We start from the raw sequence: 20,910 nt of genomic DNA on the forward strand, positions 1-20,910 counted from the left end.
ACCTTAACTTGCCTACTGCTCTGCTGTCACACACTGCCTCCAACTGGAGAAAACCTGCAACTACAACACTCGATACAAATGGGGTTTGTTTTTTTTACTCCTGAAGCCTCCAATTGCGCACATTAAGTGCATGTCGACCAAGAGTTCCGGGGTCTTTTAGCCCCCAGAACTACTTTCCCCGGAACTAAAAGGTTACTCTGCCCCCATTGTTGTCTGCGTTTGGACTGCGGGCTGATGTCCCAGGTAGATTGTGCAAATTAGGCCAGTGACTTATGGGGAAATAATTATATTAAATAATATTTTGAAATCTTAATACAAAACTAAACTAGTATGCATTCCCAGGAACTCCCTCAACTCCACAAACACCGTAATGTTCAACCGAAAGTCCCAGGGCCTTTGAAAAGTACTACCCCCCCCAAGCAGGGGATTTTCAGTGGGGAGATTCTCTACCCCTGAACTAAATTTAGACCCTGGTTCCTCCGGTCGAAACACACATAGTTCAGGGTTAAAGTCCCTAGTTCCTGGGTAATGTTCCTGCAGTCGAAAAACGCCTATAAGGATTCTATTTATGAGGTTAGTGTTTAACAGTGGTGGACAAAGTACATGTTTTCAATTACTGAAGTGAAAGTATAGATCCTCCTGGTCAAATATTACTCCAATACAAGTGAAAGTTGTTCAGTCAGATTATTACTTCAGTTAAAGTACTGAAGTACTTGCTTTTAAAAATACTAAAGTATTCAAAGTACTTTTAAAAATATCTCTAAACGTATATATATTCACAAAGCAAGAGTGAAGTCAAGAACGCATGTGTGTACATTCTGCTACGTAATGTTTATCAAGAACACATTATTTCATATGTAAAAAGTATACCATGAAATATAAACTAAGTTACTACGAGCACAGACAAGTTTTAAATGTTCATCTGGAATAAAACAAGCGTTTTAGCTAAAGACCTCCACATGGTTTCTAAGGTCGGATTTCGATTTTTTGTTGGCTGTGATGAAGTTTGTGTCCAGTGAACAGATCAGAGATTCATGGTCTGAATATCGTTTGCTCTGAATTTGCTCTCCGATCAACTGAGGTACGGCGACACCATTAAGACAAACCAAACACAAACAGTTTACGGTCTTACGGGATCTGATATTAGAAAAGAAAATCCATGAACTGACTTCAAAGCAAAAGTAGTGAGTAACTAGAGCCTTGATAGAAATGTAGTGGAGTCAAAAGTATTTGTCTTTCAAATGCAGTAGAGTAAAAGTACCCCCCAAAAAATAATACTCAAGTAAAGTACAGATACTCAAAAAACGTACTTCAGTACTGTACCCAAGTAAATTTACTTTGTTATTGTCCACCACTGGTGTTTAATGATATTTTTGACTTGGTTATCACAGCTTTAACCCTTTTGACTCCATCTGGAAATATGTCCCTGTCAGGTGAAAAAAAAAGTGGAGGAGCTGAAAAAAAATGTTGAACCTGTTTGAATGAACCATTCAAAGGTCTTTAAACCTGAATCATAGGAGCTGGAATTCTCCCTTTAGGAGGATGAAGAGGACAGTTAAATATCTGAAATGCACCAGGCAATAAATCACCAATGATCATACAGTATCCACTGTGTGTTTCTTAACCTGTTGGTGTCATATTTTGAGTACTATGGTAAGTTATCATAGCAATGTTGACAACAGACTCCCCTGTGCTGTAGAAAAGCATAGTTTGATAGACACAATAAACTCTTTATCTATCATACTACTTCTCTGTGTAATCTACTGACAGATTGTTCTAATGACACATTTCAAAACTATTCAGGAGACATAGAAAGTGCAGCACTACTACTTTAATTTATTCATTAATCACAAGGGTTAGAGCTCGTGGTCTTCTGGGTGGTAAAGTTCGCTCATCAGTCGGTAGATGTATGACGGTGCGTGTCCTCCAATGTTAGAGATGAACAGTGTGATGAGCTCAGGTGGGACGTAGTCAAACACAGGACAGTGAGCGTTCACCTTTGAGAGAATTTCACCTAAAACACAAAATAAAATCTGTGAATTTATAGGCTTAAAAGTGTATTTTTTAAAGATCAAGGTTTGTTTTAAATGTAGGAGTTACCTTCAGTGAAAGGAAGCACCTCATGTGGGGACACAAACTTATGAAAGGTATCTTCTTCATTTGGGAACTGAGGACAAGAAACACTGTTCTGATGGTCTGTATCATCAGGAATTACAGGATTGTGGCAGATTGCAAGGTCCTCTTACCTGAGGGGAGAGCTTGAACATGGGAGCACAAACAATCAGAGGGGTTGAGTGATGTTTGGCTGCAAGCGCCAGAGTGTGAGTCCCGTTGACTGCCCTCAGGCCTCCGTTAGCAAGAACTGTCTGCGTACCGATGATGACCTGAAAAGAGATCACTGCACAGTCAACACAGCTGCTCTGGCATGATGGATCCCAAATTAATTTGCAGTGTTTATTACCTTATTAACACGAGACATGACTGCAAATATGGCAGCGTCTGCAATCACAGTTGTTTCAATTCCAAGTTTTGAGAGGCTGGTTGCCATCTCATGTCCCTGGAAGAGGAAATACAATACAATTAGACAATATAATCTATCTCAGTGAAACCAATATTCTTTATTGGTTTTTATTTTTCCAATTCTTGTATCTTGATGTGTTTGAGGTACCTGGCAAAAAGGTGCACACTCTGCCACGATAACGTGGAACTTGCGTTTTCGTGCAGCGTCTTTAAGGAAGGCCTCCACCGTGCGGGAGCGGCCGATGGTCATGATGACTTCATTGGAGTGAATGTGCTCCAGGGCCTGCATTGCAATGTTGTCTGTTGTTCCCTCTGAATATTTCAGTGTTGACAGGAAGAAGAAAAACAATTGAGCCTCACAGAATAAACACAGGCCTCAACATATGTTACAGTCCAGCTAAGACGTACCCAGCTCAGTCAGCAGTTCATTGATAGCCTCGATAACGTTTGCTTTGAGGGCAGCAAAATGCTGCCTGAAGTTCTCCTCACTGAGTCCTCCAGAGGTCAGCAGCTTGTGGAGAGACTCCTGCTGGTCTGTCTCTTCACTGCTACCCCGAGATCTGCAGAAAACAACAGCACAAACTAGAGCTATTGCAGGTTTTTAAAGAAACAATGCATTCATTTTCTTAGACAATGTGTACTTTGGAATGCGCTAAACCTAGAGGGGTTTTTATCCTGCATATGTTGTCAATCACTATGACTGTATAATAGATACTTAACCCTTAAAGACCTAGACCATCTTTGGGGTGCCAGACTCTCCTGAATTTACTTTGAAAATGCTGAAAGAGAAAAATGTGGTATCAATGGAGAGTGTCCGCTGTAACTGAGTTTTTAAAGCTTGTTGATTGGATGAACGGTTCAAAAGTTATCAAACATTTAAGAACAAGAAGCTGGCGGCGGCTGTCTAGGTCTTTGAGGGTTAAAATGGACATGAAAGGGAAACACAAGGGGATGAAAACAACAACAAAAAATCATAAGAAAACAGTTGTTGTATGTAAGGTGCCTGTGGCTCAGGGGATTGATTTGGTATCCATTTATTACAGATTTGACTGCTGTTCCTCTACAACAAAGCCAACAAATATTTGGTTCTATTATTTTATAGCATGTGATGTATATGAAGCCATAATGTAACACCCAATTGAGTCAATTCAAAATATCTTTCATGTCAGTATATAAAAAACAGGTGGTTTTTGGTCCTGACTGGTGTGACACAATCATCACATCACTGGCGCCATGTATCAATATTTTAATCTAATAATATTAAGAATTCGTAAACAGATTTCCTCTCTTATTTGACTCCTTGAGTTGGTTCCAAGGACAATATTCCTGCACTTCACCTTTTAGAGGCCTTTTGTATTTTCAATTACAGAGAAGACATGATGGATCATTATGTAATTGTTTTGCAATGTATCAGTTATAGAGTTCCTGTATCCTAAGACCTTCTGACCTGGCATATTCCTCTCGGATGATCTTCAGCACCCGTCTGATCATGTTTCCAACAGTGGTCTCTGGCGGCTGGGCTGCAGTCATTCTCCTGCCCTCTTTCCGGATTATTTCCATCAGATCACCTGAAACAGAAAACATTTAGGTAGGAATAAGATTTAGAAATGCTGAATGACCATAGAATTGTATTATTAGTTGCACACAACTTTTGTATTGTTTATTTACTGATACTTAAATGTACTGATATTTTCCTGTTTTTTGTTGTCTACTCTTTGTCTCCCTTCACACCCACACTTGTCACATGGTCCACTTTTGACAATATGGGAGAGGGACCTTGACAAAATAACAACCATAAAGTATAAATGTGTATATTTGTATGTATATGTATTATTATATGATTATTATTACTGTTGTTTAATTGATTTATTTGACTTATATACAGTTTATTTTATTTTTTATTTTAACTCTCTTTGTGTGTTTGTTTTTATTTAGGGGGAAAGTTGACTGTTCAGTGTTATGTCTCTATCTGTGCATTTGTACATGAAATGTTAGTTTTATTGTAATTGTGAAAAAGCCAATAAACAAAGTTTATTTTTTAAATTAATGCTATATGGAAATGTGAACATTTTAAACAAATTCACAAACATCTTTGAACTCCAACACTTGTATATATAATGTATCCTTAGCTCTTTACACTGCTGTGATGAATAACTCTTTATTTTCTTATATTTTTAAAGGGACTTATTTCATGTAAAAATCTAATAGTAAATTCACAAAACGGGTTACCCTAAAAATACACCATCCCTATCTTTCTTATCAACATGGGCCAGAGAGTATGGTTACCAATTCCCACATGTTTGTTGTTGACGCAGATACAAGTTTTGGAAACACTGTTACACTAGAATAACTGCTTCATGACTAAGCCTTACCTGTTATATAGTTACTGTTCTGTCTGAGATGAGCTGTAAAGTAAAGAAAAACAGTAGCATGACGCACCTGCACTGCTCCACCGAGCCTGAGCTGTGATTCTGCGGAGCAAGGCGGTCGTTTCTCGGGCTGTCTCCGCCGAGCCCCGCAGCGGCCCTGTCCCGCTCCCTCCACGCTTCAGGTCGGACAAGAAAGCTTCAATCCTTTCCGTCAGGTCTGTTTCTTTGTCTGGGCCTGGCATGTTTGTTGTAAGAACTACTTACTGTCTAAGGAAAGAGTAAATGCAATGTTTCGAGTTTACCTGTCATGCAATATTTAGACAGGAAATGGTCCAGGAGTACTTCCGGGGTTTCTTCTTCTTCTTTCTGTTTAATGGCGGTTGAAGACAAGTGCTATCTGCTCTATGCTGCCGCTCTGCCGGTGTTCTGTCGAGTTGAGCTACTTTCGAAGAATGCGCAAACCTGTAAAAAAGGTTATTTATTGTTGTGCAAACATTTACTAAAGTGTATTGCATTCACATGAGAAAAAAAATGCTCTGTTTTTCTGAATTAACAAGTTAATTATCTCAGAATTATGAGAAAAGTAAAATAAAAAGCAGCTGCCACACAAGGAAGTAAACATGTTGTTCAGTTTAATCCAGTTTTATTTTGCTCTGGGTCTGAAGACATTGGGAGATACTAGTGTCTCCCAATTCTTGTATTCCTTCTGCCATCAGACTTCTGAATGCTAATAGCTGAATTTAACAGTTTGTTATAGATTGTCCTTGTGAAATTGTGAAGTTGTGTATTTATATTTATAAGGTGTTTTTTTGTTTTTTTAGTATTTAGTTCTGTGTTTTTAAAAAAAAAGTTACTTTAGTCTATCTTAACTTTATTTTACTCTTTATGACAAGCCCCATCTTGCACTGCTGTTGTCACTGACATGTTGACTGCAAACCAAATTGCCCTCTGGGATTAATAAAGTAGTTCTGAATCTGAATCTTAATCTGAATATATAAGTAACATAGATGGTATTGTGATTAGCTTGTCAACTTTGCGGAGGCACCTGAGGACTCTGCAGCTGTTTAGACGTAAGGCCCGTTCTGAGAGAAAACGGTGCAGATTTTTTTTTCCAGAAAAACAGAACACTTTTCTCATAATTCCCAGATCATTTACTCATTAATTCAGAAAAACAAGCAGAATTTTTTTTCTCATGTGAACGCAATTCGCTTCAGTAATACATTGGTTAATGCACTGTGTGAATAAAGTAAGCATTTTACTCCATAGTAAAACCTTTAAGATTTCCAGGGAATTATATCTTAATAGGCCAATATTCGTTAATGTAAAATATCAGTTTATATCACTTCATGGTCCGATAATATTTTACACAATCTTTCTTTGAAATGTCAGGAGCGTCTCGATAGACTACTATCTTCTGTCAAATTATCTCCCAGAGGTGAGGGCCAGGGCCCTTGAAATAGACATTTCTATTCTATTCTTCCTTCATTTTGACATCTACTCTACGGCTCTGGTGAGGCTGGTTGAAAGCAGGTTAGAGTAAAGCCGTAGAATAGATATTAATACAATACAATACAATATAATACAATACAACATGTCTATATTCTAGGACTGAGAGTCTCTTCTGCCAGAGGAATGTCACGGCGCATGCGTAAAGCCGCTTCGTTGCAGATATGAATAGGAAGCACCATTCGATTGAACACCAGCTACACAAACGTTAAATAAATACTTCTGCATGGATGAGGAGAGGGACTGTATAATATAAAAACAAATGAGATCATCTTTATTAAGAAAGTTTATTTGAAACTCAGACAAAAGGTGCTATATTTTCCATCTAAACTGCTTAACAGTTTCTTTTTAAAAATTGATTAACTCAAACTCAATTTTCTTCAGTTCCCTTTTTAGCTTTCTTCTTTTTTTTGTAGAAATCACAAGGACAGATAACTTTCTTTTTTATGTGAGCCATAATTGTATATTCCTGAGGGTTTTCCCTTTCAAATTAATCGTATTATTTATCCCTCTGTTCTGTTGCAGTCGAACACAAACCTTAGATGTTGGTCCATCCACTGCAGTACTATTCAAGTTGCTACCATCTTAGCAGTTTATCTCAGCGCTTCCTTTTACTTATTTGTAACTGGCACGGCAGAAGTTTATGATTAGTGAATTAAGTTTGTGGATCACTTCTGACCACAAAAATTAAGTTATTCACTCATATTTAATCAGAGGTTAGATCTGCTGAAAGTTGATCAACTTGAAATCTGTACTTAAAATGTAGAACGTAAATTATAGTTAGAAAATTGTTGTTATAACCAACAGAGCAACAAATGTTTAAAGTGATTTGAATATACATAGAAAGATGGGAAAGTCTTCAGTATTTGCTAGGTGTGACATCACAGCTTACTTTGTGGGTAGGCAATAAGTCAACATCCACCTTCCAGACCCTTTCATCAGACACAAATGAGGTCAAAACATTGAAGACAGCATCATTACTAATGTAAATCCATCCAATATTTTATTGAATAAAAGCCCAACACAAATTTACAAAATTCATCAGTCAACATAAAAATTATTGATTACGCACAATGTGCATGTCCATTGTTAAAAATGTATCCATGACAGATGCCTCAATTAATCCCTGTCAAAAACAAACACACACTCTCTGCTTACCCAAACCTCATATGGATTTCTGAAGAAAAAAAAAAAAGCTGGATGGATCTGCAAGTACTGTAAATATGATGTGATATTTAGAAAATTACAAACAAATAACTAAATTTACCAGTGTGTAAAGATAAAGGGCTGAATGACTCAAAGGAAGTTTCAGAACATGTTTTAGGATCGTGTTTGCCGTAAAAACCGCCATCCATCGCATTCGAAGAAGAGCAACTTGCGCGAGTATAAAGACAAAGGTTTTGGTTTCTGGCTAATTTGCTGAATGATTAATGATAAATTAATGTTCAGGTGTTTCATAAACAAAAAAGTAGAACGTGCAAGAGCTCATAGAAGTGACCTTTTTTTTTATAACTAGGAGAATATTACTCTGAAAGCTCACAATCCCCGCCACAAAAATAAACCAATTAAAGCAACTAAGTAGCATTTACAATATGAAAACAAACTAAAGACACAGTTAAATTTAGCTACCAAACATGTATGCAAATTAAGTGACAAAACACAGAAGTTCAGTGGTTGCCAGTTTTCTCATCAAAGTAACAACAAACCACTTTATTCAAATAGCCTTCACTTGATAAAAAGGGCACCAAGGATCTAGTTTGCTTGGCGTGGCAAAGAATGTGTACATTAACAGAAGGGCAAAAGACGTTCGCTCATGGCACATCCAAGCTCAAAATCAAACATCACTGTTCAACTGATTGAAGGAACAAGGTCTTATTCAGTAAGCCGCAACATTCAAAACGGTGCAAGTAGAAATGAAAGGTAGCATGGAGAACGACAAACGTCTCCTGTGCCTCACAGTGCATTTCTCCCTACAGCGCTTTTCATGTTTCAAACCACTTCAATAAGCAGGTGGATCGTTTTTTATTTTCAGAGGACAACCCCGGTACTCTTTCCCTTACAGCCGTGAAAACTAGAATTTGAGCCCCTCAACCCCACTTGCTGTTGTTTGCTGAAGCTAGTCCAAGGAGGGTGGATGTTGGGATGTGTTGGCTGGCTGACAGGCAGCTTTCCCCGAGGTAAAGGAGCTTCAGGTCGACTTTACTCGATCAGCTTCTTTGCCTTGAAGAAGCGCCGCAAGTAGAAGACCTGCCATGTAGCCAGGCCAATCAGACAGCACATGGAGAATATGCTGAAGTACAGCACGCGTGTGTTGGTGGACTCTGGAGAGGGGGGGAGAAAGGGTGGTCAGTGACTTATGGTTCATGTATTGAACAGACAAGACAATTTTACTCCTTTTGCCAGAGACTGTGCAAAAGTGATCTTAGAAAGAATTTTTGCTCATGAACGAATCAGCCTCCTGGGGTCAGTTGTGTGGTTCGCACAGACTGACAGAATGCTCTGTTTCTCACCATTGGTATCCCTCATCTCCTCCTCTCTCTTCTTCATGTAAGCGAAGTCATTCACAATGGACTCAGACAGGTCCTCTAGCCGCCTCAGCTCCACCTCCAGAGGCTTCAGCTTCTCCACCTTAGCGATCTGGAGGAAACAAACCAGAGCTGTTTTTAAAAAAGTGATCCCTGGGAAGCAAAAATATGGCTTCTCTTTAAACAATGTCATCATATCATTTGTCCAGTAGGTGTCACTCTTCAGCTGTGAACTCTCCTGTGTTTGAACTGTGCTCTCCTGTTCACTGATGAGAAAGCTTCTGTTTGAACTGGTGTGAACTGAACAGCTGCACTACCTGAAGGTGTGTCTTAATCTTTAACAAACACCTGTGCAGTTTGTATGTGGGGAAAAATTACAAGGGATTGATGATACAGAAAGTTTCACATGTAATTTTTTTCCACATTGACTGAAAAAAAGTTGAATAATAATAGCAACCTAATGTTTTGTTGAAAGACACTACAATTCCACTCTAGTCTATACCTGTGTTATTTACAGTGAGAATCTTGGTACAGTCTCAACTAATAACCCGTGTGCTAATGTGGCAGGTCTGCTGCCAAGCAGAAAAATACAGTCCTTACTCTGTAGTACTAATGGTGCTGTACAAGTTACAGACTTTGCACAAAAGTTTAAATTCAGCTCATGTGACTTATGCATCCAAGTTAAAGTGACTAAAAGATGTAAGTAGAAATAAACAGCAGATAAGTAAATAGTAGGGATAGAACGATTTAATCGGCCCGGCCGATATTTGGCATTTTGACGCATATCGGCATCTGCCTTTTTAAAAAATACAACGGCCGATAAGACAGCAATTTAAACTGGGTTATTTTAGTTTAAAATTCACTAAATCACTTGGCAGATATGACACTGTCTGCAGAAACCGTAGCCCAGCTTGTGTTCCATTTCTCCCTGCAGTTTCTCATTGCAAGGGACAAGCTGAGCAGAATCCTTTGTGGCCCCTACAACTACTAGTAATTTAAAACTCATTCAATAATAGACAAAATGTCTATTGTCTAAGATAAAAAAAACTTTTAACATGTTGCAAATCTGAAAAGCTGTTTAATAAACATATGCTTAAAGGCATTTAAACAAAGTTAAGTGTTGGAGTTTGTATTAATCAAAGTTTTGACGCCAATATTTTCCCTTTTACTGCAAATGAATAATCGGCTCCAAATATCAGTTATAGTCCTCCTTGACTACTAATAATCGATAACGGCCCTGAAAAAAACCATATCGGTCTATCTCTAGTAAATAGTGATGCATTTCCATTGTCATAAGAATGCATTAATCTCAGAATTTAAAGCCATGTTCATATCATTTTTTTCCTTTGTGTGCGTGTGTGCGTGTGTGTGCTGATTAATGTTGAATGAAATTGATTGACCAATTTTCAGAGATTTCCAAAAACAAAGATGTTCACCCGACCAGTATTGCAACATATCTTTAATTTGCAAAGAGTTAATTTGCAAAAACCGATCACTCCGTTTTTATACATTTTCAAAAAACAAATTTCTTTTTTATATAGATTCCTAATAGTTACATTTTCCAGATACCTCTGATTAGTAAAGTCCTTTTGACTTAGTCAAAGCCACCCAACCTCAGTTAATTGATAATACCAGAAGATAGTAATAGAAAAAAATGTGTTGTTTGAAATATTTTATTAGTTTTTCAAAAGTGAGTTAACTGTTTTTTCCAATGAACTCTTTATATCAATCAATCATATTTTTCCATGTTGAACTGAACCCTAAACTGCAACAGCTCTGATTGTGCAGCAGCCCCAGACATAGACAGTTTACTTCAAGAAGCCTTGAAAGTAAAATCTGACAGGAGTGCAGATAAATCAAATAAGCACAGAACAAAAACAGAACTGATTGTACATGATGCACCTGCAATGTAAACATTCTCAAACACAGTGTAAAGGACACCGATTCCTTCCAGCATGTTAAACAAACACATCACTGGTGCTCACAGTAACACGCCTATTTACGCAGGTAAATACATGCGTAAATTTAGCCCCACCCCCCTGCCTACAGCCAGGCATGCCCACTCGAGCTCTCCCTGAACATCCGCCTCCACACTCTGCAGAACAGGACGTCATGTTCGTGCAGTGTGTGGGCGGGAGGGTGATTCTCAGCTCACAGAGCTTTATCACTTCTTATTTTGAAGTGTTGCCCGAGGCACCCACGGCACCAAGTGTTATCCTTTCTCAGAAGAATATCTGCGTGGAGTGAGTGATGATGCACAAGGATGTGTCCCCTTTTAAGGAGAACTTTTGTGATATGGAGGCAAGCACTCTCATCCACTGATTCCCTTTGTGTAAATATTGTGACAATTTGAGGTCGTTAATATGATTTGATAAATACAACCTCAAAATGCTTTTTAACAGCACAGAGAACCTGCACGTGCACAAAAAGCAGAAATATGAAAAATGTCCAGGGTCTGTTGCTGTTTCAACAATTCAACTTAAATATGAATTGAAAGAAGATGTTCCTTTTTAGAAAAACTGACCTCATCAACCGGGTGGTCTCTTAATTTATTCTAAATCTGATCCCATTTTGATAAATGACCCCCACCTTTCTCATTAGAAGTTTAATTAGATGTTTTCTTGTTTATTAAACCAGATCATATACAAACCAAATCATTGTAGTGAAACCTCTACTTTTACATGACCCACATTCACTTACCATGTCTTTGTATTGCAGATAGGTATTCTCTATTTGCAGCATCTGCACCATTTACTAGTGTACAAATGGTTCAGACCCCACTTACCTCTTCATAGTTTTTGGCCTCCACACCGTGCTTCATATCCAGATTGACCAGCTGGTCAGGCACTCTTCCAGTCCCTGATCAAGAATGGAAAAGATTTTAGCACCATATGCAATCAGCTGAATAAAATGTTACTGTTCACTAGTAAAGTTCCACGAGCGGATTTTTTTTTTACTTGCCAACTGTCAACTTTTTACTGTTGTGCAATTTCTGAAAATGAAGTATGAATTATGCATTGTTTCCTCTTACTCAGCCTTTCTTTCTTGTCACCCTGTCTTAGTGTGCACATTTATACAATTCCATTAAAAAAAACTATTTCATTGCATTACAGCAATAAAATATCACCAGAAGGGTTTAACATCATTGCACATGTTCACCATAAACTCTGATGCACTTCATAATAAAGATAAACAATTAGTGTGTCCCTAAATAAATCATCATTTTGTGCCAGTGTTGCCAGACTGTGGTACTTACCCATGGGTGATTTGCTCTCAAAGCACACCTCAAACATGTCATAGTCCTCTGTGGTGAATGCAAACTTTCCTTTTGTTGCATCTTCCTTGGAGTAAAGAGTGTGGCCGGAGGAATCTGTGATCTACAAAGTGAGGCAAAATTATTAGACATACAATATGACTGCAAAATAAAAGTATCTATTTAAAACAACATTTGGTTATAGAACCTCACTGTGTGGATTTGGTGCATTACATCTTTTAGTGATGATAAATTTAAGTTAGTTGAAAGAAAACCAGAGCACCAAAGATTTCAGCAGGGCATTTAAACCATTTCTATTTCATGTATTTACAGCTATGGAGTATGATATTAAGCTTTTGTTAGTAAAACTATTCCAGTAGTTGAACTTGTTAAACTTTGTCAACAAATCAAAGCTAACATTTACTTGCCGCCCTGGACTGACAACATCACACTAACAATACGCATCCATCAGGAAAGGAAAAATCTTCTGCCAGGAAATATTCAAAGATTATTCTTTGAAAGAGAGGGGGGTCATAACTTAAGAGAGAAGTTAAGATTAAAGGTGGTGAGTGTTCGGACCACAAGGAGAATTTTTTGTATTTCAGTCTGTGGTGTAAAACTGTGGAACAGACTCAATATGGAGCTACAGCAATGTCAGAACATAATCCAATTCAAGAAGAGGTATAAAGAAGTTTTTTCATGAGGTACAAGGAGGAAGACAAGTGTTGAGAATCATGAGTTTGCTTTTGATTGTAGTTGTAAGTATGACCATAGGTTATGACAATTTGTTTTGTGGGAATGCATTCGTATAATGCCAGAAAATAGTGATTAAAGGGGTAGGGTTAGATAAGTTTTAACTTCTTCCTACTCCTTTTTGCACATGTAATACGTGCAATGCATTTTTTCATCTTCTCAGTTCTTTTCTGTACATTGTTTTATACTATGCTACAAGTCTTTGCACATTTTTCATCTTGTCACTGGTTATATAAACATTTGTAAATTCACTTATTTAGTTGTGTATATAAGATATGCTTATTTTTACTTCATTCTTTTTAATTGCTGATAACTTTTTAATGATTGCTGTATATGCTATTGTTTACTGTATACTGCTTTGCACTGTCAACTTTGCTGCTGCAACACTTACATTTCCCCGTTGTGGGACGAATAAAGGATTATCTTATCTAAGGATGTACGATATTATTGGCACGTTATCAGTATCTGCCGATATTGGCTTAAAAATTAACTATTAATTATCGGACATCAGCCAACATGCAGATATTTGCCGATATAATTAACCGATAAAATAATGGGCTGCTTCACACATGTTGGGCTCATGTTTTAAGTTAAATTTGAATTTAAGCAGCAGTCTGTAAGGTACATGTAGCTGACTAATTTAGGCACATTAACTGTCAAAGAATAAACCATTTTATTTAATTTGGGTTTAATTGCTGTACAGTGTCACTTTTCACATGTTCCCTGTGAACAGAGGTTAGGTTTACTTACTATGTCAAATGTGAAATTGACCAAATTTGCCCTGGTTGTGTTTATTGTTAGGATTGTCTCAGGGAAAGCATCATCCAAGTTTTAAGTAGGATGTACCATTTTGTATGAATTTTGTTTGAAAGCAATTGTCATAAATATAAATATGCAGTTTTAAGTATTAAGCATTTTTCTTATTTTGCACAAGAAATGAATATTACATAACAAATGTGATAAGAGTATCACCATAATACTGTACGCTAAGTCCAATACAGAAGAGAATTGATGATCTCTGCCATCAGGTGTGCGGAAAAAAATATTAGTATCGGTAATCAGCTAAATGAGTTGTGAAATATCAGCATATCGGCAAAAAACCCAATATCGTGCATCCCTAATCTTATCTTAAAGTAAAATGCTTCAGTGTTTGCTAATGGAACTGATTGATTTGGATTATATTTTATAACTATAACAATTCTTTTTTTACTTGTATGTTGTTGCTTTTTATATTTTACTTTTACATGTTCGAAATAAAGACATCAAATCAAATCAAAAACACTTTTAAGGACTTCTGTAATACTGGCAATCCACTGTATTGTTTTAGACTTAGCAGCTGTTGAGACGTGGTGACAGTTCAACCATGTATTTTACTACGTGAATTTGCATTTTGGGTGTAACCAGACAAAGACAATGATTGGATATAAATCAGATTTTAATCTCTGATGAAAATTCACAAACCCCTGCTTTAAATGACAGCACATGCATGTAATTGACTAATGTGCTAATTGCTGCTAGCTTGTTCCTGTCACTTGAATGAAGCTAAGACTGACGTGTAACAGGAACAGAGCAGAGCCGCTCACACACAGGATTATTTCACTCACCAAATCAGACAAAAGGCATCAAACAAGCCCCCGAAGACCTTGTTACTATTGTGTGTTATTAGAGATGGATTAATAAGACTGTATGTCATAAAAGGAAACGCTGATAGTAGCAGGGTTGACGTTAGCTGGATGATTAGCTTCTGAAACCAGGAAGACGAGTTTCGAGGCCTAAGCTAACTGCTAACAACAGATAGCACACAAATCAGCAGTACACCACCAACAGTTCAGACTGTGTAATACGTGTGCTTCGACATTAACACCTTACATGTAATTAAACACATTAGACAGCCGGTTGAAGCCGTTTTGGCCTACAGATTGGTAGCTAGCCGCAGGTCTGTGCTCACCTTCAGATTAGTTTTCGTGTTCGCCTGTTCGCTCATTTCATACTCCCCCGTGACCAGGACGTCTTTGTGGATCTCCTCTCGTAAACATTTTCTTGTGTTAACGGGCAAAAAGAAAGAAATTGAAAATACTGAATCAATCAGTAGAAGAACCGGTAAAAGCAGTAGCACAGCGAATCGAGCCATGACTACCCCTCAACAAACCGACCAACCAGCCCGTGCCAGACCAACCACCTTAACACCGAGAGCTCCAACTCACACTACCGGCCCGGCAGCGCTCTATAGCGCCCCCGCCGGCCCGGAGGGTCAACTGCACTCCATCCACCGACTCCTGCCCATAGACTGCACAGTCTACCAGGCACCATGACCGTGGAAAGTAGGGGTGCGGAGGGTGCTGCAGCACTCACTGTTGGAAATGGCATCACACAATTTTTTTCTGGATGCATAAATAAGTTGAAACAAATACATTAATTAACACAATAAATCAGTTTTTTTTTCATTGTATTATTTTCTGAAAATGTAATGCCTGAGGAAGATTTGAGAAATAATTATAGCAATTTTAAATAATTATTCATTTTAAAATAACCAGATGCATGGGCCCTGTGTGTGTGCCTGCTTAAAGACTAAACGTATTTGGATAAGTTCTGTTCAATGCGCTTTACTGCCCTTTGGGCCTGTTTTGCCAGGTTTGGCTTGTATGCTCTTTGCTGTACATCGGGGTATGGAAGTTGCAATTTGTGAATTTATAATGAAAAGTTCTCTTGAAAGCTTGTATTCAAACCAGATAAATAAAAAACAAAATGTATGTGCGCTATAGCCTATCAGTTGCATAAGTAACATAAATGCAAAAAAAAAAATTGCACCTCTTACTACAGCACCCCCAACTTAAAGCTACTTCCCACGGCTCTGCCAGGGATGTGTCAAACTCATTTCAGGTCAGGGGCCACATACAGCCGAGGTTGATCTCAAGTGGGCTGGACCAGTAAAATCACAACATAATAACTCTATAAATAATGAAAACTCAAAATTTTCCCCCTTGTTTTAGCGCAAAGAAGTACTAGTGCATTTTAAAAATGTTCACATCTAATGAACTATATTTTTACATAGGCAAGGCAAGTTTATTTATAAAGCAACATTCATACAAATAGCAATTCAAAGTGATTTACAGAGTTAAAAACAAAAAATTAGAACAGTAACAATCAAAAAAACACACAGCAAACACTTCAAACATTAACATTTTATATGCACCCAGTTATGTTTGATCTACTTGATCTAATAGTGTTGGGTCTTATTATTTATTTAAATTAGGAGGGATTATTATAAATAATCAGCCCCCTTCACTGCTCTGAAGTCCGTAACTTGCAGAGTCTTAGTGTCCCGCTGGACACAGAATCACAACTGATCTTAACTGAAATTAACCCATTAATTATTTGAATCATCTCAGAACTTCTTCCCAAGGATTAAGACTCACACATTGAATCTTTTCTGTATCGAGTCGCAGGCCGAAGCTGGCTCAGACCTCTTGACACCCCTGCAGGGTCCCCCTATGCCTGACATTTAATTTTAGATCTAATATCAGGTTAATGCCTTAACGCCATACCTTGTCAGAAAATACCCAATTTAAAATATGACATTAAACAAACATAAGCATGGAAACATAAAACATTTTAAAATCTAAGATCAAGGAAGAAAGTAAAATTAGTTATGAAACTTCATTAAAACTCAGTTTTTTAAAAGAAATTAAAAGTTTGTAGTTACAGAAATAAAAACTAAGGTTTAGCATCCACAGCTGTTGTGTATTTCACAATGATGAGTCTCATTATGGACCCCTCAGCTCCAGCATGAACAGTTTGCTTGCTGGACAGTGTTGTATGCAGGGGTGTAGTGCTAGTGCTAGTGCTAGTAGTGAAGGAGCGCACCTATGACGCACCCACATGTATGGTAAGCACATGCACAATATGAGGCTCCTTTTGAAAATAGTGGATCCACCACTTCTACTGTGACAAGTTTACGTTTACCTAAACTTTAGTGTTGATTGGATCTTGAAATATAAAAAGTCTATGAAATTCAACCAGATTATGCAAACTGCAAATATTCGTTTTCCTCATTTTGAGAAAAAAAAATCCCGGAGTGCTGTTCAGGTGCACTCTGTCAGCCATTTGATTGTATGCGCCCGCCACAGGACAAATTTGTAATAGCAGTTACTTTTATTAAAAAATTGCAGTAAATGTCTTCTCTGCTTGGGTTTGGTGAGAGGGGTGGGTAACTTGGCATTGGTTGAACGGAGGTTGCAGGTGGGATTGTATGGCTGCAGAAGGTCAGTGAGGTAGGAGGGAGCTAGATAATGGAGGGCTTTGTTGGTGATAAGGAGGATCTTGTACTGTATTCTGGCGGTGATGGGAAGCCAATGGAGGTTGATGTGGTCTCTGGAGCGGGAGTGAGTGAGAAGGCGTGCAGCTGAGTTTTGTATGTGTTGTAATTAGTTGAGGAGGGTGTTAGGTGAACCGTAGAGGATGCTATTGCAATAATCAAGTCTTGAGGTGCTGAAGGCGTGGATGAGTGTTTCAGCAGCAATGTGTGAGGGTGGTGTGGGGTGCAGCGGCGATGGATGGGGTTGAAATGTAAAGCTGGATGTTGTCGGCATAACAGTGGAAATGAAGGCCATGGCGGCGTATGATGTGACCAAGGGGAAGCATGTAGATGATGAAGAGAAGGGGACCAAGCACCAAACCCTGGGGACACCATGAGAGAGGGGGGCTTCAGGTTGTTGGTGCTGATAAACTGGTGGTGGTCAGAGAGGTAAGTTTTAAACCAGGAGAGGGCAGTGCCAGTGATACAGAGGGAGGATTGAAGGCGGGTGAGGAGGATGGAGTGGTTGAGGGTGTCGAAAGCTGCACTAATGTCCAGGAGGAGGAGGATGCTGAGGGAGTTGTCATCAGATGAGAGAAGGAGGTTGTTCGTGATTTTAAGAAGGGTTTCTGTGCTGTGAGGTTCTGAATAAGGATTGAAATGGTTCGTAGAGCTGATTTGAGTTAAGATAGGCATCGAGCTGGGGGCAACAGTGCGTTCAAGGATTTTTGATAGGACGGGAGGCTGGAAATGGGACAGTAATTCCGGAGGGTATTGTGGTTGAGTCCAGAGTTCGGTGTAGATGTTTTCAACAGACATTACATTTTTCTCAATGATGACAGGCTTGAGATCATAGTCTATAGTCACGAGATAAACAAATGACTTGTGAGGGGGAAATAAGGTTTTATTGTTTTATTAAAATAAAATATTTAATATTCTATTTGTCACGTTTACTTTATTCTATTCATTCACTTATTTTGTGAAAATATGCTTGGTGTAACGTCGGTTAGCAGTAAGATTCAAACTGTTATTTATTTAATTGATCCCTGGCTGGCATCGAGCTGCACATTCTCAGTCTGTGACAGCAATGATATCATACACATGATGAGACAGTGTGTATTGTCCAACAATTTTTTTTAGTTAGGCCTATGAGCTCACTGTAAAGTCGTCTTCGGAGAACTCTTAAGGCTGTGAGTAGGGAGTGGTTAATGAGTAAGAGATTTCGGACACAGCCCACACAAACTGTAAAGGGGGTTTAATCGACACCAAGGGCGGGACCGGAGGGTGGTGTGGTTGCAACTGCTGCAAATTAATCCAGTGCACCATGAAAGTTAGAAGAGGAAGTTAGACAGGGAGACAGGATTGTTACTGCCTGGTAGCTTGTCATCTCCATCTGTATTTAGTTGGGAGATAGAGAGGGTGAAAAAAAGAAATTAATTCCTGTGTGTCTGCACATATACAGTACAGTAACTCCATGCCACCCCTGCAAACATCAGTGCCCATGTTTGGCCACCCCAGTCAAAAAAGTCTGAACACACCCCTGGCTGATAGGTGTATACAGTACTTTGTAGCTGTTTACCAGCAGGAGGCCAGAAGCTTGCCTCAAATCCACCCTCTAGTAGTTGGGAGTTAGATGAAGTCAGTATTTCCAACATGGCAACCAACATCTATGAGCTTCACCTTTGTTCTTCAGAAGCATAAGGGTGACCTTCCTGAGGCTGCGACCATGTTTATACAGTCTTGAGTTACATGAAGATTATTTACTTAACTTCCAATGTACATCAACACAGTCATGATCGTGGTCTCCTTTGGGTCATTACTTACTTATTGCTGAGAGTAATAATGAAAGCTGCAGAGTGTGAGGAAACTTTTTTACATCTCTGTTCAAGTCATGGGAAGTTATGGATTATAATCTTGGTAACTTGTGTTGCAATTGTTTTTTAAATGAAGATCTCTGTGCGGGTCCTTGACTCCAGTCAGGGGACACAGCTCTTTATGAATGAGTACTTGTGTTAATATTTATGTTTTTGATGGTTCAACAGTATGGTACCCAGTAGGAGAAGCTGGTCTCATTCACAATGAATGTGTGATCCTGTTGTATATGAGCCCTTTTGGGGAGTAGACACATGCTTCAGCAGATGAGAATTGACTGATAAACATCTACCATTTTTTATTTTAAACCAGCTCCAACAGAAAGATTCTGGTGTGCATTATAAGAAACAACCTCTCTCTACTTGATCTCTAAATCATCTAAATGTTTACATTTGATATCTATAGATTTTCACACAAATATGTCTGTAATGTTCCAGTTATTATATAAAAATCTGTCTAGAGGTAATGATAAATACTGGTTACGTAACAGAAATATCACACTCTGCATTGACTGGGGTATTTTGAAGATCCCAAAAGCTATTATTTTTCTGTCAGCAGCTCAGAGATTACCCAATTACATATGATAGAGCTGTCCAGTTTCCAAGGAAACATCCTTGTTACTGATCCCATGAGACGAGACGAGGACACGCTGCTGTGTGGGGAGTCTGGTACTAAGTGAACAGTAATTATTGGATAGAGAAATCCCTTCAGTATTGTAGCTTAGTGCGTCAAAAAACCTCTAAGAATAGCTTCTTACACACACACACACACACACACACACACACACACACACACACCTCCATGCTGCAGAGGTCTTTATGCTAGAAATTAAACTCTTTCAACGTTGTGTCCATAAATCTGTAGCTAAACTACATTTCAATAGTTTTAGAGTTGACTAAATATTTCTGTTAAAATCCAAAGCACCTGGAAAGTTACCTCAACAATCATACTATTGATTGACTGATATTTTATCATCCTCGGGCACTGGTTCAGCAGGTCATTAAAATTGTACTCTGCAGAGTTGGAATCTTCCGGAAATGGGCATGTATGCTGACGCAAGTGTCTACACACCCTGAATTGATTGCTGTCATACCTTGAGTTATATATTTTATCACCTCTGGATACTGAAAATACAAATAAAAGGCAGACACAAACTGATAAGAGAACAGACTACAATGAAGCTACTTTTGATGACCAGTCACAGATGACTGCCATTGTGGAATATCTACATGGGACTCATTCTGGTGATTGTAAAATGTCTTCAAAGTAAAGGCATTTGCTTCCTTTAAAGTGTAATTTGGTGTATTTGTAAATGCACAACTGACTACATGGCTATATCCATTCGTCACTTAGAAAAACACAGAGGGAAGACCGTGAAGTAATCCTGGATTCTTCTCTCAACAAAAGAAAGGTGTCAAGGGACAAGTTTCACTGTGACACGGAGGCGAACTCAACTGTTTCATCATCACTGTGCTCGCAATTACACCGAGCCAGGGATCTCTGTCTACCACCCTCTCTTCCCCTCCCCTCCCCTCGCTCTTACTTCCCTCCTCTCTTTCTATCAGGCGTACGCTGCTTGCTTCCTCCCCTGGGTTGCAGCACCGACGCAGGTTGGCGTCATAGTGGTCTAATTTTACTGCTGTTGATGCTGATGTTAAAAGAAGCAATAGGCACCTGCTATTTCTGCTGCTTCCCCATCTCCCCAGGGCTGGCAAAGGGGGTATTAATAGACAGAGTTATTTGGTGCTGCATCGTCGCACATAGAGCAAAAATAAAGGAATAAGGGGCTCTACTAAAGTGCAAAAGAAAAGCAGGTAC

General features: G+C 38.6%; 2 protein-coding genes across 2 annotated transcripts; both read right to left on the minus strand.

Annotated features, from left to right (window-relative positions):
- Positions 1-1,812: 1,812 nt before the first annotated feature.
- Positions 1,813-5,268, minus strand: eif2b2 (eukaryotic translation initiation factor 2B, subunit 2 beta). Its single transcript, XM_034700038.1, has 8 exons — positions 4,960-5,268; positions 3,968-4,088; positions 2,929-3,080; positions 2,669-2,832; positions 2,462-2,557; positions 2,247-2,384; positions 2,101-2,167; positions 1,813-2,014 (listed from the first exon to the last, which is right to left on the minus strand). The coding sequence occupies exons 1-8, from the start codon at positions 5,129-5,131 to the stop codon at positions 1,857-1,859; spliced, it is 1,068 nt and encodes a 355-aa protein (XP_034555929.1). The 5' UTR covers positions 5,132-5,268; the 3' UTR covers positions 1,813-1,856.
- A 2,108-nt stretch (positions 5,269-7,376) lies between these two features.
- On the minus strand, positions 7,377-15,123 carry tmed10 (transmembrane p24 trafficking protein 10). Its single transcript, XM_034699638.1, has 5 exons — positions 14,875-15,123; positions 12,177-12,297; positions 11,706-11,779; positions 8,906-9,032; positions 7,377-8,716 (listed from the first exon to the last, which is right to left on the minus strand). Exons 1-5 carry the CDS (start codon positions 15,055-15,057, stop codon positions 8,595-8,597), a joined length of 627 nt encoding a protein of 208 aa, XP_034555529.1. The 5' UTR covers positions 15,058-15,123; the 3' UTR covers positions 7,377-8,594.
- Between the last annotated feature and the right edge of the window lie 5,787 nt (positions 15,124-20,910).

Source organism: Notolabrus celidotus, chromosome 13 (genome assembly GCF_009762535.1).
Source record: "Notolabrus celidotus isolate fNotCel1 chromosome 13, fNotCel1.pri, whole genome shotgun sequence".
NCBI lineage: Eukaryota > Metazoa > Chordata > Actinopteri > Labriformes > Labridae > Notolabrus > Notolabrus celidotus.